The sequence below is a fragment of the Mauremys mutica genome, chromosome 20 (genome assembly GCF_020497125.1).
Source record: "Mauremys mutica isolate MM-2020 ecotype Southern chromosome 20, ASM2049712v1, whole genome shotgun sequence".
Lineage (NCBI taxonomy): Eukaryota > Metazoa > Chordata > Testudines > Geoemydidae > Mauremys > Mauremys mutica.
Window position 1 is genome coordinate 21,603,470 of NC_059091.1, and position 17,441 is coordinate 21,620,910.

At 50.0% G+C, this 17,441-nt stretch overlaps 1 protein-coding gene across 3 annotated transcripts in view; it reads right to left on the bottom strand.

Moving 5' to 3' along the window:
* Positions 1-606: 606 nt before the first annotated feature.
* Positions 607-17,441, bottom strand: part of LOC123353427 (complement C3-like) — a 51,559-nt gene continuing 34,724 nt past the window's right edge. Inside the window, exons 19-28 of one of the 3 annotated variants that reach the window (XM_044994493.1) lie at positions 16,614-16,699; positions 16,293-16,432; positions 15,354-15,566; positions 13,467-13,533; positions 12,333-12,419; positions 11,388-11,591; positions 9,719-9,794; positions 8,137-8,296; positions 2,369-2,464; positions 607-678 (exon numbers count right to left, since the gene is read on the bottom strand). In XM_044994493.1, coding sequence (XP_044850428.1) covers positions 661-678; positions 2,369-2,464; positions 8,137-8,296; positions 9,719-9,794; positions 11,388-11,591; positions 12,333-12,419; positions 13,467-13,533; positions 15,354-15,566; positions 16,293-16,432; positions 16,614-16,699 — 1,147 coding nt within the window. In that variant the 3' untranslated portion in view covers positions 607-660. Of the gene's footprint in view, positions 679-1,946; positions 2,465-8,136; positions 8,297-9,718; positions 9,795-11,387; positions 11,592-12,332; positions 12,420-13,466; positions 13,534-15,353; positions 15,567-16,292; positions 16,433-16,613; positions 16,700-17,441 lie in introns of those variants that run through there. The other 2 variants (XM_044994492.1, XM_044994494.1) reach the window with 2 other exon arrangements.

Consider the following 17,441-nt stretch of genomic DNA (forward strand, 5'->3'; position numbering starts at 1 on the left):
GCAGGGAGGGGGAGGAGCGGGGGCAGGAAGAGGTGGAGCAAGTGCAGGGAAGGGGTGAAGTGGGGATGGGGCCTCAGGGCGGAGTGAAGGGGGAGCACCCACCGGGAAAAATAAAAGTCAGCGCTTGTGAAGGGAATCCTGTTAGGGAGGCGTTTGAGAGTCACATTTACAGGTGGAAAACAAGAGGCTGGCCAAGAAAATAGTGGACAGACAGTGGACAGGAGGACAAAGTGCATATGGAGCAAATGGAGGACTGGCAAGCCTGAAGAAGAAAGATGGAGGCAATTCTGGAGGAGGATGTCCTCTGTTTAGCCCCACTAACGGTAGTGGCCGAGCAAGTCTCCGCGAGATGAGAGGGTAGTGTCGTCCCCCTGTCCTGGTTTCACCGGGTCCTAGGATCTAATAATACCAAGCTCCTATATAACACTTCTCAGCAGATCTCCAAGCTCTTTATAAAGGAGGTCAGTCTTATTAACCCCATATTACAGAAAGGGAAACTGAGGTACAGAGCAGGAAAGTTATTTGCCTGAGGTCTCCCAGCAGGTGGGATGAGAACTCAAGTCTCCTGAAGCCTCGTCCAGTGCACTATCCACTAGGCCATGCTGTCTTCATCCTATAGATGACTTCCTCTCTCCTCATGCCGTACTGCTACAGCTGCAGTCAGCTGGCTCCCCCACACTATAAAAGAGAGGGGGCAGCTGCCAGGCTGTTCTCTACAAGGGCTCCAAAACTCTGGAAATTGTTCCCCAGCTTGGCCTGAAATAGCTCAAATGTGGTGACCTGAGCATGCTGCAAAACACACCTCTTTGATAGGGTTCTTGGAAAGGGCTGAGGGTTTGCTTCTCCTAAAGATGAGGGGGTAGAAAGGAGGTTCTGTTGCTGTCTGGCCAGCTGAGTTCCTACTGAAATGATCACTTTAACCCTGGGGGATATAACTGTGTGGTTAATGACGTGGCAGGGTGCTAGAGCTGGGATGGGCAAACTTTTTGGCCTGAGGGCCACATCTGGGTATGGAATATGAATGCTCACTAAATTGGGGGTTGGGGTGTGGGATGGGGTGAGGGCTCCGGCTGGGGGTTTGGGCTCTGGGGTGGGCCCAGAAATGAGAAGTTATGGGTACAGGAGGCTCTGGGCTGGGGCAGGGGGTTGGGGTATTGGGGGGAGGGAGGGTTGAGGGCTCTAGGATGGAGCTTGGGATGAGGGGTTTGGAGTGTAGGAGGATGCTCTGGGCTGGGACCGAGGGGTTCGGAGGGCAGGAGGGGGATTAGGGCTGGGGCAGTGGGCTGGGTCCTGGGAGGGGGATAGGGATGCAGGCTCCAAGCAGTGTTAACCTCAAGCAGCTCCTGGAAGCAGCAGCATGTCCCCTTTCTGGCTCCTACGCAGAGGCACGGCGAGGTGGCTCTGTGCGCTGCCCCATCCACAGGCGTCACCCCTGCAGCTCCTATTGGCTGCACTCCCTGGCCAATGGGAGCTGCGGGCGTGGTGCTTGGAGTGGGGGGCAGCGTGCGGAGCTCCTGGCTGCCTCTACATGTAGGAACAAGAAGGGGGACATGCCGTTGTTTCCGGGAGCCACACAGAGCAGACCCTGACCTCACTCCCCAGCAGGAGTTCGAGGGCCAGATTAAAAGGTCTGATAGGCCAGACGTGGGCCATGGGCCGTAGTTTGCCCACCCTGTGCTAGAGCATTGCATATGCATCTTTTAAAAATTATTTTAAATCTAAATATGTAAATCAATGTCCCGTAACTAATCCCGTGACCCGTCTAGTTCCCCTTAATATTCCTGCATGCTTAGATTGCAAACTTTCTGAAGCAGAGACTGTCTTCTGGTTCTGTGTTTGTACAGCACCTGGCACAACGGGATCTCTGGTCATGGACTGCCGCTCCAAGGGGTTACCTCAATATAAATAATAATTATAATAATAACAGGAAACTTAAACCCGCCCAGCTTGTAATTCTGAAAGCCTTGTATTCTGATATTCTCTCCTTTTGTAGATGGAGAGGCCGTTAAACCATAGCATAAAGCCAAACCCAAATAAGGACTCACTGCTTCTTTTGAAGATGGTCTCTATGTTATTTTAAATCGTTTTTTTCTGTTTGTTTTTTTATCTGATAAATATCCAAGCCCAGCTTCTCTCGTTTTCCTGGCAGACTCTTGCAAGATCGTTGGAGGACTCCGAAGGCTGCGTCTCAGGCATTCGAGACCTGAGCTCCTCAATGGGTGTGTGAGGAAGAGAAGACTATCTGGCAACCCACTAACTCCTGCCCCAGCAAATTCCACACGCCACGGGGCGTGGTTGATAGGGGATGGAAAGATGGGAAAACCTGGGTATGAACGTAGACGTGAATCTATGGTGCAGAGATACTCACATTGACTTGATCCTTGCAGATGTCCTTGGCCTCTTCCAATGCAATCAGCACAAAAGCCGTTAAAGAGACATCAGGCTCAGCACCCTTGTACCCTCCCTAAAGGGGAGCAAAGGACAGATTTGGGATAAGAAAGTCCCCCGAGTACCATGAAAAGAAATAATTAATCCTAGGACCTCAGCATAGGAAATTATAGCAGAACACATGCTTCCTAGAAAGCTACCTCCCTTTGGCTAACAGACACCTGTCCTGCAATGGGCCAGGTTCTGATCTCAGTTACTCCTTTGTCAGTGTGGAGGAACTCCATCCAAGTCAATAGAGATGCTTCGTATTAAACCAGCTTGAGAGAATTTAGCTCACCAGGCCAGTGCTCAGGTCCCGTCACTAGCTCCCAGGCAGCTTCCAGTGCAGTTAATGGATCAAGCCCCAAAGTTTGTCCTGTGAAGCACCAAGACAGCTGCGCTCCTCTGGGGCAATGCAAATCACTAAGCCCAGGATGAAGTGCATGAGAGGCGTGGACAAGGCATTCTCAGTTGAGGGGAGCTGGCTGGGGAACCAATGCCCAGGGGAGATCAGGCCAGGCCAGAGCCTAAGCATTTTTAGTAAACACTGCAAAACGATCCCCTTTGGAGATGTCTTTCCACCACCAGAACAACACTCGCAGCACTAACCCCACTCCCTTCTATCTAATAAACCCAGACACGGATAACCCCTCTTCTACCCTAAACCCTAACACTGAGACCCCTTAAACCTAGATACTGACAGCCCTAAACCCCAACAGCCCTAAACCCCAAGGGTGCTGGAACAATGTTTATAGTGGGGTGCTGAGAGCCATTGAACCAAACTGTAACCCTGTATATCGGGGTGGCCAACCTGAGCCTGAGAAGGAGCCAGAATTTACCAATGTACATTGCCAAAGAGCCACAGTATTATGTAATATATTCACACACAATCATTATATAATTTGATAATGTATATTTATTATGCATTTATAATATATAGTTAATGATAATAACAATAACTTGTCTTAACGTTTTACTTAGTGGGACTTCTGGCAATCTTTGCTTTCAACAATTCCCTTGAAGTCTGGTTTGTGTTCAGTTGTGTTCACATGCAGCAGTTCTCTTAAGTGGCTGTCTGTCAAAACGGATTGGTGCTTGGATTTCACGTGTTTGAGTGTTGAGAAAAGAGACTCAAAGATCGGTCGAGGCAAACACTGAGATTAATTTTAGGGCTGCACCACTGATGTTGGGGTATTTATCCTCTGGTACAGGTTTCCAGAAAGTGAGGGTCCCCTCTGTCTTCTGAACAGATTTCAATCTGTCATCTTCCAAAAGTTCTATTATTTCCATCTGGGATGTTGCTTCGCCAGTAACTAAAGGGGGCTTCAGACAATCGGCTTTAGCACTAAAAGGGTCAATCACAAATCTGATTTGCGGTCTTTTCTGCTGCAAATCTTGGAATCTTTCCTCAAAACTGTCCTTAAGATCTTTAATCACGCTCGCATATCTAGTTGTGCTCCGTTTTAGGGGTTCTGCTGCATCTGCTTTTGATCTGTCTGGAAGTTGTGACATTGAGGGAAAGTGTGTCAGCTCTCCCTCAAGCATTTGTCTGTGAAACAACTGCAGTTTGTTCATGAACGCAAATACATTTTGCACTAGACGAGACAGCAACCTGAATTTTCCTTCTAAGTCCATGTTTAGTTTATCCAAATGCAGCAGCATGTCTGCAAGAAATGCCAAGTCTAGAACCCACCCAGGATCTGTAAGCTCAGGGTGTATTCTTTGCTTCTCCTCCATAAACAATTTTACTGGTTCCAAGAGCTCGAAAAAACAGGAAATAACTTTATCTCTTGAGAGCCATCGAACTGCGCAGTGAAAAGACAAATCGGCAGGGAAGTCGTCTTCATCCAGTTCTTGGATTAGATTTTGAAATTGTTTGTGATTGAATGCATTTGAGCAAATGAAATTCACAATGTGCAAGACTGGTTTCATGACATGATCAAATTTGAGATTTTTACATACCAATTGCTCCCGATGAATAATACAGTGAAATATCCAAAATTCAGGAAAGCTCTCGTCAGACTTACAAAGCCCTACTAATCCATTCACAGATCCCCACATGGACTGAGCCCCATCTGTTGCAATGGCAGTGAGCTTCTGTAAAGGGAAGTGGTGTTTCGCAGCCAACAACATCAGTGACTCCTTTAGATCTCGTCCACGAGTTCTGTCCTTTAGTGGGACGATATCCAGGAGTTCTTCCTTTACAACACAGTGGTCAAACACAATCCGGACAAATATTGATAATTGAGGTTTATCCTGTACATCGCACGACTCATCCAAAGTGATGCTCAAACACTCACACTGCTGAAGTTGCAAGTGCAGTTGCGATTCGATGTCACTGTTCAGATCGGAGATTCTGCGTTCTGTTGTGTGGCATGAAAGCTGCAGGCCAGAAATTCTCTTCTGTAGATTCTCGTTCTCTGATGACAGGATTGAAATCACATCAGTGAGGCACATTTTTATAAACTCGCCTTCAGAGTAGGGCTTTTTTGCATGGGCTACATGCCAGGACACATAATAGAAGTCCGTCGTGATCAGTTGGCAAATCCAGTGAAGAACCGGGCTTCTACATCTGTTTGTTTTTTCAAAATGTTCAGTTTTCAGAACCTTGTGGGAATTCTTGATCCATATGTACATGGCTAGAAGCGAAATGATTCTGCAAGTTTGAAGATTTGAACTGAGAGACGCACGTCTGGCAAAGAAGACACATGGCCTTACCATTACGTTCAACGAAAAAGTACTTCTGCTCTCACTCCTGTTGGAAGCCTCGATTTTCATCTGTGTATTTTCTTTTCCGTTTGCACTTGCCTTCCATTGTTAGATGGTGTAAGAAAAATGTTGATTACAAATTTCCACACCAGCAGTCACTGTGCACTTTATTGAAGGAGACCAGGCTCCGACCAGGGGTTGCTGGACACCTGGTTCTGACCCAGGCCCCGCCTCCCACTCCACCCCTTTCACCAAGTCCCCACCCCCACCCTGCCCCACCTCTGCCTCTTCCTGCCCCGTTCCACCTCCTCCCCCAGTAAGCCATGTCCTTCCTCCTCCCCCTCTCCCTCCCAGAGCCTCCTGGTGCGAAACAGGGGCAGCAGGCAAGGGGACTGGGGGGGGGGGAGGATGTGCACTGGGTCCTCGCTCCTCCCTCCCCCAGCACTTCCTGCTGCGATCAGCTGCTTCTCGGCATTCAGGAGGCTCAGGAAGGGAGGGGGAGGAACGAGGACGCAGCACCCAGCCCCCCTACCTGCTTCCTAAGCCACCTCAATGCAGCGAAACAGCTGATCGCAGCAGACAGGGCCGGCTCCAGACCCCAGCGCGCCAAGCGTGCGCTTGGGGCGGCGTGCCGCAGGAGGGCAGCAGGCGGCTCTGGTAGACCCCCCACAGGCATGCCTGCGGACGGTCCGTAGGTCCCACGGCTCCGGTGGAGCATCCGCAGGCGTGCCTGTGGGAGGTCCACCGAAGCCGCAGGACCAGCGGACCCTTCGCAGGCACGTCTGCAGGAGGTCCACTGGAGCCGTGGGACCGGCGACCACCAGAGTGCCCCCCGCGGTGTGCCGCCATGCTTGGGGTGGCGCAATTCCTAGAGCCGCCCCTGGCAGCAGGAGGGGTTGGGGGAGGGATGGGGGATGGGCACTCCTCGCTCCTCCTCCTCCCTCCCAGAGCCACAACGCTGTGAAAAAGCTGATCGTGGCGGCGGGTGGGCAGGTGGGAGGGGCAGGTGCTGATGGGGGGCGCGCGCCAACAGGTGGGAGGGGTGAGGGACTGACAGGGCTGCCGGTGGGTGCTGAGCACCCACCATTTTTCCCCCACAGTTGACTTCTGAAAGAAGCCGCATATTTTCTTTTGAGCCACATGCAGTTCTGGAGCTGCCGGTTGGCCACCCCTGCTGTATATAATGGAAACCACTTCAAGCCAGGGATTGTTGCAGCACTCCGCACACCCCTAGTTCCAGCACCTCTGCTAAACCCTGACACCCCTTCAATCCCTAAACCCTAACACTTCAAACCCTAAACCCCACTACTAAGACCCCAAAAACCTAAATCCAGACACCGATACCCCCTTCTACACCTTAAACCGACACTGAAACCCCCAAACCTCGCCTCTGACAACCCCTTCTACCCTAAACGCTAACACTGACACCCCCAAAAGCCTGACACTGACACCCCCTTTTACCTAATAAACCCTAACACTGACATGCCCTAAACCCTGGCACCCCTAAATCCCAACCCTAACACCCCTAGCTCCAACAATGACTCCCCCTTTCACTCCTAAACTTCGAACAACAAAACCCAAAATGATCTACCCACAACAGAATGTTTACCCCCAACAAGGGAGAAGTGCCAAAGACTCCAGGAAGTCCACTAAGGACTAAATAGATACATTCTGGTCCATTGGGCCTGAATCCCCATTCACTGCTGCCCATGTAACTGCACCGGGAGAGAAAGAGGAGATCAGTCTGCGTGAGCACAGACTTTGGGATGTAGCCCAGTAAGACGTCCCTTTGAATTATGAACCAACAAGTTGCTGTGATCATAGAATCATAGAATCTCAGGGTTGGAAGGGACCTCAGGAGGTCATCTAGTCCAACCCCCTGCTCAAAGCAGGACCAAACCCAACTAAATCATCCCAGCCAGGGCTTTGGCAAGCCTGACCTTAAAAACCTCTAAGGAAGGAGATTCCACCACCTCCCTAGGTAACCCATTCCAGTTCTTCACCACCCTACTAGTGAAAAAGTTTTTCCTAATGTCCAACCTAAACCTCCCCCTCTGCAACTTGAGACCATTACTCCTTGTTCTGTCATCTTCTACCACTGAGAACAGTCTAGATCCATCCTCTTTGGAACCCCCTTTCAGGTAGTTGAAAGCAGCTATCAAATCCCCCCTCATTCTTCTCTTCTGCAGGCTAAACAATCTCAGTTCCCTCAGCCTCTCCTCATAAGTCATGTGCTCCAGCCCCCTAATCATTTTTGTTGCCCTCCGCTGGACTCTCTCCAATTTATCCACATCCTTCCTGTAGTGTGGGGCCCAAAACTGGACTCAGTACTCCAAATGAGGCCTCACCAGTGCTGAATAGAGGGGAATGATCACATCCCTCGATCTGCTGGAAATGCCCCTACTTATACAACCCAAAATGCCATTAGCCTTCTTGGCAACAAGGGCACACTGTTGACTCATATTCAGCTTTTCGTCCACCGTAACCCCTAGGTCCTTTTCTGCAGAACTGCTGCCCAGCCATTCGGTCCCTAGTCTGTAGCAGTGCATGGGATTCCTCCGTCCTAAGTGCAGGACTCTGCACTTGTCCTTGTTGAACCTCATCATATTTCTTTTGGCCCAATCCTCTAATTTGTCTAGGTCCCTCTGTATCCTATCCCTACCCTCCAGCGTATCAACCACTCCTCCCAGTTTAGTGTCATCTGCAAACTTGCTAAGGGTGCAGTCCACACCATCCTCCAGATCGTTAATGAAGATATTGAACAAAACCGGCCCCAGCACCGACCCTTGGGGCACTCCACCTGATACCGGCTGCCAATGAGACATGGAACCATTGATCACTACCCGTTGAGCCCGACCATCTAGCCAGTTTTCTATCCACCTTACCATCCAGCCCACACTTCTTTAACATGCTGGCAAGAATACTGTGGGAGACTGTATGATTGAGGTGGGTAGTGATTGGTGTGTAAAAGTGTGTGTAAAAGTCAAAGGAAACACGTACAACCATCTCTCCATGGATTACGGGGGCATCTTCTTGGAAGACTCCATCCAGTTTCTGCTTTTCCAGGGTCAGCCATTTCACCGCCCCACAGATAACTTGGTTTTCAATGGGCACCAGTTTCTTTGCCATGGCAAAGACCTTTGTCACATATGCCGTCAGCCTGAGGGCAGAATCAATCACATCACGGTCACTCCTGCCTTCCTGGAATTGCCCTTAGTGTGAAAGCTGGACCGTCTGCACTCAGGTATGAGTTGAGACATTTCACAGCAGTAAATGGAGGGAGGCTCATGTAGGCCAGTTTATGGTAATCTGAGTGAGCGGGAGCTAGGGAAAATGTCACCACTTGTCTGGGAAAGCGCATCCAGACACTGCTCCCCATTACGGCTGGCTCTACTTAAGCCAGCTGAACTCTCCCTGCCTGCAGTGGTATGACCAGGATGGTGGGGTTGGGGGCGCTCTGTGGACAGCTGGCCACTGGGAACTGGACCGGAGAGTCACCAAACTCAACTTCACACAAGCCAGTGAACAGCCGTCAAGATGGTAACGATTAGTCTGAGCCAGTTACAAACTAGCCACCTAAAAAGGAAAGGATCTGGAGTTCATTACTAAGGCTGCAAGTCTGTCATGGAGGTTGTGGAAGTCATGGATTCCGTGACTTTCCATGGCTTCCACAGCTGCAGCAGCTGGTGTGGCTGGCCCCGGGACCGCCTGAGCATCAGTCCTGGGGGCGTCCCCAGGGACCGCCTGAGCAGCAGCAGTGCCAGGGGCCACCCTGGGGGCAGTCTGAGCAGGGTCTGGAGCAGCGGTCCTGGGAGCAGCCCCAGAGGCCGTCGGAGCGCAGTCCCGGGGGCCTTGGAACAGTGGGCAGCCGGATGCAGTCAGACCCTGCCGCCGGAGCAGGAGCCAGCTGTCAGCCCCCGGGAATCCCCCAGCGCTCCAGGGACATCCAGATCAGCAGCATCAAGGAGACCCCCAGAGCAGCAGCTCCCTGGGGACCCCCAGAGCAGTGGTGCCCTAGGAGCAGCTAAGAATTAGTCAGGGATGTGACACCCTGATGGGGTATTTCTGGTAAAAGTCATGGACAGGTCATGGGCCGTGAATTTTTGTTTATTGCCTGTGGCCTGTCCATGACTTTTACTAAAAATACCCATGACTAAATCTTCGCTTTATTCATTCCCAATCTCTCAAGCTATCCGCTCACCCACACTGACCTGTCACTGAAATCACTGGGGCCACATTTACAATGTATTTAGGCACCTAAAGATGCAAATAGGCACCTAGCGGGATTTTCCAAAGTGCCTAAGTGAGTTAGGCACCCAAGTCCCATTGACTTTCAAAGGGAATTAAGCCCCTACTCTGCTTAGGTGCTTTTGTAAATCCTGCCAGGTGCCTGTCTCATCTTTGGGTGTCGTTCCATTGCCATCTGTGGGAGTTGGATTGGGTATTTTTTTCCCATTGTGTATGTTGACCTTTGCCCTCTGGTTTTGGGCTGGAGACTGACTTGCTCTGGCTCACAAATTACATGTGTAGGATCAGGCTAACGCTGAGCAAGAGGGTGCATTAGAAAACCCACTGTCCTCACCAAGTGCTTGATGGCCGGTCTTTGAAAGCTGCGTATGAGAAGTCGGGTTTTTTGTAAACCATCTGTTGTGTATAACCTGAAACAGGGAGAGTACGAAGGAGCTGTGTCATGTCTGGCGAGCATCTAATGAGGACTTTACATGCATAAGGCAAATGAAGTAAGAGCTGTGACCCCTGCCGCTGCTGTCTGAGTTGGGAGGCTCTCCCTTTTTCTGCAGGTGTCTCTCAGGAGGGACACAGCAACTCAAGGGAAGCAAAGGCAGAAAGCTGTCGGGTGGGGAAGCCGACTGGCATGGGCACTGCCCTGTTCCTCACCAGCATGAATCCTCCCTTCGGGGTGGGAGTGGGGCCAAGTGATTACAGTGTATGGGGACCTGGGAGGCGGATTGCCTGGGTTCTATGCCAGGCTCTGGGAGGGGAGGGTGGGTTAATGTTTGGAGCAAGATGCTGTGAGTCAGGACTCCTGGGTTCAGTTCTCAGTTCTGTCACTCACTGTGTGATGTGCTGTTGGGCAAGTCGCTGCCTGCCTCAGTTTCCCCATATTGTAAAAGCTTAATGGATGGGATGTTTGTAGTTCAAACTCCACGCCTAATGTAGGCAGCCCACAAAGGGGCCCGCGGTGTAGGGAAAGGGACACCTGTTCCTTCAGGAGCTAGGCTGAAACCTACCAAGTTCTCTCGATGGTCATGAGATTTTCTATCCTTCCTCGCTCCCTGTCATGGATTTGAACTGTGGGTGAATGGCCTCCACCCCACGACCATCCCATCCCCCGCACAACAGCCATGGGCTAGCAATGAACAGGAACCCAAAAGCCCAGCAGGACTGAAAATGGGGTTGGGTGTTTCTCTGCATAGGAAGGTCTATTCCGAGTTATCATGAGTAATGCCGGTGTACACTGGGGGAGGGATATTAAACCTCATGCTTCAGAACTTAAACCAACCTCTAAAGGGAGTAGGAGACCTAAAGTGGGAGGCAGATTCTCTCTCTATTTCAGGGGCTTATCTGGCCCCCATTCCCATAGTACCCGGGTGACTCACATTCTTCAATGTATCTACCAGGGGTGCCGGAATGGGGGGTGCCAGGGGGACATGGCCTCTCCTGCTTTTTTCCTGCCTCATGGGTGAGTGATGGGGGGTGGAGGGGAGTGAGCAGCAGAATGGAGGCGGGAAGAGGTGGAGCAAGGGCAAGGCCTCGGGGGGAAGGAGCCTAGTGGGGCAGGGCCTCGGGGCGGAGCGTGGGTGGCCCACAGGGGGAGGGGCAGAGAGGGGGCAGGGCTTCATGGGGAAGAGGCCACAATCTGGGTGCCAGTGGGAGCTTGCGGAGCTCCTGCCATCTACCCTCACAACCCCCCTGCCAGCAGGGCACTGAGACTCTCCCCATTTGCAGAGGGGGAAATGGAGTCACAGAGAGATTAAGTGACTTGCCCAACATCGCACCAGGAGTCTGTGGCAGAGCAGGGAACTGAACTGGGGTCCCCTGAGTGCCAGACTAGCTGCCTGATCCTGGGCTCTCTATCTACTGCCCAATGTGCTTAACGTGAGGTTTCTGAAGCATTTGGTACCGGCCACTCTCCGACACAGGCTACTGGGCTAGATGGACCTCGAGGCCAGTCCTGTGTCCCTAACACGAGCCTGAAGAGGGATTTGCTGTCTGGCATGAGAAGTACTTACCTTGCATGATCAACTTGATGGCTTCCGCCCTACGTTCCACCCCGATCCTTTCCCACTGCTCGGTGCTGTCCAGGTAGATGGTGGCGATGACTGGGGGGGTCATGCCGATCATGTTCTCTTCCCCAGAGCCAGACGGCGTCACAATGAGGTGCTTCAGGTTGGCCCCATCAATGGAATTTTCGACAATGATTGTCACAGGGTTTCCTGGCCAAGGAAATAACGCAGTGTGAATTCAAGCAGGGAGAGCAGGCACTGGTGGGGACAGAGAGACAGACAGACCTCTCTGCGGGCAGGGGCAGATTGAGAGCTCAATCCTGCATGGTGCTGAGCACACCCAAACCTCATGAAAGTCAGATCCTATCCCAGCAAAAATTGATCTGGGCCGACAAAGTTCCTACAATGCTTTGAGCATTTCTCACCAAGCCCTCCTAGGTACTTCACTCCAGCTCTGCCAGCAGTGGGGGATAGAACCTCGACACTCCCACTCTGAAAGCACCAGCCCTTGCTGGTTGAACTGAATGGGGACAAAGGAAGGGGTATTATCCACATTTTACAGATGGGGGCACCGAAGCACAGACAGGCTAAGGGAGCTGCCCAAAGTTACCAGGGACGTCTGTGGAAGAGCAAGATCTTGAACTCAGGCTTCTGAAATACTAAGCTAGGGCCCAAACCACTAGGCCATCCTGTCCAATGACATAGGCTGCTCCCTGGGTGCTCCTTATTTCTGTGCACTTGTCTCTCCTGTCAGCACCTTGTTTAGCCACACGCTGACAATGACCTTCCTCTATCTTGGCCACTAATGCTCTATAGTGCACGTAGACAGTTGTAACAGAACCAAGTGGGTAATCGGTCCACCTCCTGCGAGTGTGGCTACCAGAGAAGAATTCATTGCTCCCTTCACTCTGTTTCTAAAGCATAAAACACTTTCAAATCAGAGGCCCTTGCCTTGGATGCTGACTTTGGTCTCCGATTCTGTGTCTGGAACCATGTCATCTATATCTGCCGCTTTCACCTTCACTTCCTGGACTCCCCCTGAAAAGGAAGGATGAGGAGAAGAGATAGTGAAATGCAATCTGTCCAGCCGGCTGAGCTTTGTTCATAGAGAGCCCTGCACAATCCACTGATGTGCTAGGGCAAAGGGAGGGAGGGGGCAGCTGAGATAGGAATCAGGAAGCTATGAATATGGGGCAGGCAGAGGTGGCTGCATTTCAGTGGCAGCTGTATTGCTCTGCATATTGCTGATTCTAGTCTTCTGTGATGAGCCTGATTTTGACCTCCATCTCAGCCAACACTAAACCAATCCCTCTGAAATCTCGCACGTGTCAGTCAGGAAATTTAGGCTTGAAATTAGACGAAGGTTTCTAACCATCAGAGGAGTGCAATTCTGGAACAGCCTACCGAGGGAAACAGTGGGGGCAAAGGACCTCCATGACTTTAAGATTAAGCTAGATAAGTTTATGGAGGGGATGGTATGATAGGATAACGGGTTTAGTCAATAGATCAATAACATGCCACAAGGGTAATTAGTACAAAGGGTCAATGATAGGATATTGTTAGCCTTTTTCCAGAGGGTCTGGCTGGAGAGTCTTGCTCGCATGCTCGGGGTTCATCTGATCGCCATATTTGGGGTCGGGAAGGAATTTTCCTCCAGGGTAGATTGGCAGTGGCCCTGGAGGTTTTTCGCCTTCCTCCGAAGCATGGGGCAGGGGTCGCTTGCTGGTGGATTATCTTCTACTAGAAGTCTTTAAATCATGATTTGGAGCATTCAACAGCAGAGTCAAGGGAGAGAATTATTTCAGGAGTGGGTGGATCGGCTTATGTGGCCTGCATCTTGCAGGAGGTCAGACTAGATGATCATAATGGTCCCTTCTGATCTTGAATTCTATGATTTTTCTATGATTTTTTCTATGCCAGGGCAGATTTTTTCAGGGAAGTTTGCTGCAGATTCGATTAAGGGTTTGGGTTGGATACAAGGACTCCAAAAACAGAGATGCTCTCACATAGATATAGATTGTGCAATTCTTTGAGACCTTCAGGATGAGAGGCACCACATAAAGGCAAAGCAGTGCGGCTACTCACCTGCTCCTTTCACAGATGGATCCAGTACCACAGACATAATTGTTTTGGTCATCCTCATCCCTTCAGGCTAGAAAGGAACAACAAGAGCATAGTAAGCACAATAGCATCCAGAGACAATGAAGAGCAGTAGGAAAAGGTGAGCAACTTGCTGATCTTGTGATCAGTGTGAATCAGGAGTGACTCCACTGGAAGTCCGCGGTCAAGTGAAACTGAGATCAGGCTCCATCCCAATGAGTCTGGAATCTGACCTCAACCTCAGGCAGCATCCTCTTTTGTTTTGGATCGTGGTTAGGATTCATCCAAGAAGAAGTCCCTAGGCCAAATTCATCCCAAGCGTAACACCACTGATTCCACCACAGATGAACGGGAGGAATTTTTGCCAGAAGCTGGGAATGGGCGACAGGGAAAGGATCACTTGACGACTGCCTGTTCTAGTCATTCCCTCTGGGGCACCTGGCATTGGCCATTGTTGGAAGACAGGTGTGATAAATGAAGGGGGGGGAGGGTAACTCCCTTTGATGGACACTAGCCAGCCAGTTAGCTGTAAAATCCCTCTTGGTAGCTGTTTCCTACTTGCTTTACCTGTAAGGGTTAAAAAGTCGCCCCAGTAAAGAAAAAAAAAGTGGGCACCTGACTAAAAGAGCCAATGGGAAGGCTAGAACTTTTAAAAATTGGAAAAGAAACTTTCCCTTTGTCTGTTGTTCTCTGGGCTGCAGGGACACAGAGCAGCAATGCTATGAGCAGGAATGCTGTAGAAGGTTTGAACCAGGTATGAAAAAGTATCTTCCATACATAGAAGAAATTATTTGGATAGGGAATGTTTAGTTAGACATAATCAGGTTTATTTCTTATTCTGGCTTGTGGATCTCCTCTGTGCTAACCCCTGATGCTTTTGTTTGCGTGTAACCTTTAAGCTGAACCCCCAAGAAAGCTAGTTTGGGTGCTTGATTTTTGGAATTGTTCTTTTAAAATCTAGCAAAAACCTAAATTCCAGATGTACTTTCTTCCTTTTTGTTTTTAATAAAATTTACCATTTTTAAGAAGGATTTGGATTTTTGTGTGCTAAGAGGTTTGTGCATCTGCTGTTTGATTAGCTGGTGACTACAACTAATTTCCTTTGTTTTTTTTCTCATGCCTTCCATGAGCTTTTTTTTGCATTTGGGTGGTGGCAGCGTTTACCAAGCCAAGGTCAGAGAAAAGCTGTAACTTTGGGAGTTTAATACAAGCCTGGAGTAGCCAGTATTAATTTTTAGAATCCTTGCGGGCCCCCACCTTCTACACTAGAAGTACCAGAGTGGAATTTAGCCTTAACAACAGGATACTGGGCTAGATGGACTTTGGTCTGACCCCATATGGCCATTCTTATGAATCTGGACAACAGAGTCTGGCAGGGCGAGGAAGTGAGAAGCTCAATTAATTCCATCATTGCTCTGTGACCTCCCTGAAGGACTTTTCTATGCCCTGATCTTCAGTGGAGGATCTTTCTCTCACCCAGCATTGCAGTGATCTCCTGGGACAGGCCAATGGGACGCCCTTCACAACCCACCAATGCTACTCATTTGCTCAGCTCTCTCTGCTGAGTGATATGAGGTTCTCCCTGGATGCGCTGATTCCAGCACCCACTGGTCCAAGGAGCAAGACCCTGGGCCTGAGGAACTGAACTTAGGTCTCTTATATGACGACTCAGAGGATCGAGTGCAAGATAACCAGGCCAGCCCCAGCCCTGCTGTAGTTGCCACAGGGGAGGGGAGGAAGTGAGACGAGGATGGAGATGCAGGGTATTAATGTAACAGGTTAAAGTACAGCACCAATTCCAGAACCCAGCCAATCTGGCCTCCAGCCTCTTGCTCTCCAGCAGATATCATGCCCCTGTCACCTGATACCTACCACAACCTTCAGTTTCTTCCTCACGCCATCAGACACAAAACTGCCCCATATCGCTGCCTTGACCTCAATGTAGTGACATCCCAGCTGTAATGGGACAATCACTAATGGCACGGCCAGGGAGGACTTGGCTTTGATGTCAAGGATCTGTCGGTATTTAGCCTTGGAAGTGGATGCGCTGCAGAAAACTGGGTTGTGCAGCAGCTCCACCCGGACCTGAGAAGAGAACAGAGATTCATGAGCAGGCAGTCTGCACACCATGACACTGTAGGGCATTGATCCAAATCATACCCTCTGACTGGAGTTTGCCTTTAATCTTAATAAATAACAGACAGGACTGTACTTACAAAGCATGTGACTGTATCCTGACCTCCTTCCTGAGAGGCCCTTCAGGACCATCCCCAGTTCTGTCTTGCCTCAGAGAGGCCCACAGCCTGTGGTGTTCCTGAGTGGAAGTAATGAGACCCACCTGGTCTGGCTACCGGTGTGAGTCAGCAGAAATCTCTGAACCTGATACCCACTCACAGATTTGAGGCCCAGCCAGAGAAGAATGGCAGCCAGAAGGGTATTTATTTACCTCCCTCTATATCATACAATCTTGCCAGAAGCTGGGAATAGGCAACAGGGGATGAATCATTCTGTTCTGTTCTGTTCATTCCCTCTGAAGCATCTGGGACTGGTCACTGTCGGAAGACAGGCTACCGGGGTAGATCGACCACTGGTCTCACCCAGTATGGCCATTCTTATGTTCTTAATGGGTAGATTCCACAGCCCTGATCCTGCAAGGTGCTGAGCACCCAACAAAGTCAATGGGAGGTGTCCAGCCCAAAGGGATCAGGCCCTAGAAGAACAAGCCTTCCACCATTTTGTTTTGGTTTGGCTGTCTGTCAAAGCATTGACACCTCAGGTCCATTGCAGAGCCCCATGAGGCGGTGAGCTTACCTTAATTGTTTGTTCTCGATAGTTGTAGAGAATAGCCCGGATTTGCACCTGCTCATTCCTCACTACAGAGTAGGGCAGATGGAGGTCAATGAAAAAATCTTTCATTACTTTTATCTCATAGGGGTCAGCCACACAGATCCCTGCAATGGGGAAAGACCCAGGGTCAGAGACAGGGGGGCTTTTACTTTATTCCTGAAATGTGTCTGCTGTCTTCTCAATTGTTCCATCTCACTGTGACCTTTCCAAGGCCCATTGTGGCCTGGGGTCTTTTCCCCATTAGCTTTTCTGCCTGTTCTCCGAAGAGCTTGTGGTGTTCTTCACCTTTGGTCTCTGAAAGGCTCACAGCCAGGACTTCCCAGGTGGTGATGGAATCCTTCAGGAAAAAAGGCACCGTCTTGGAAGAAATTCTACATGGAAAGAGAAAGACAGAGCCTGTTACAGAAGGAAGGAGCTAGGACTCATGGACACTCCCCTGCTAAGGATCTAGATCCTCCTTTAAAGGTCTTAAGGGTAAGGACATTAATTGTAGTGTCCAAGTCTAATTCAATGAATCATAGAATATCAGGGCTGGAATGGACCTCAAGAGGTCACCTCGTCCAACCCCCTGTTCAAAACAGGGCCAATCCCCAGACAGGTTTTTACCCCAGTTCCCTAAATGGCCCCCTCAAGGATTAAACTCACAACTCAGAGTTTAGCAGGCCAATGCTTAAACTACTGCGCTATCCAAGCAGGGGAATTATATTCCTGGCCCAGCGTCTCATTTACCATTTTTTTTAAAAAGAGGTTCAGCCATCCAGTTAGAAAGCAACATCAATATCTCAGGACTCAGCAACCCAATAACACACCCTGAATAACAAACGGAAATGAGGAACGGTTCCTGAACAGGATAAAAGGCCAAAGCTAAACAGCCAGACACCTACATCCATATTTTGGCACCTAAATTAGCAGCCTGGTTTTTCATTAGGGCTGAAGCCAGGGGATATCGCTGGCTGCTCAGCACCTCTGGAAGTTGGGCCAGTTCTTTTAGGTACCTAAATATGGGCTCAAAACTGGAGTAACTGAATGAAATTCTCTGGTCTCTGTTATACAGAAGGTGAGACTAGATGATCTAATGGCCCCTTCTGGCCTTAAAATCTAGGAGTGACTATG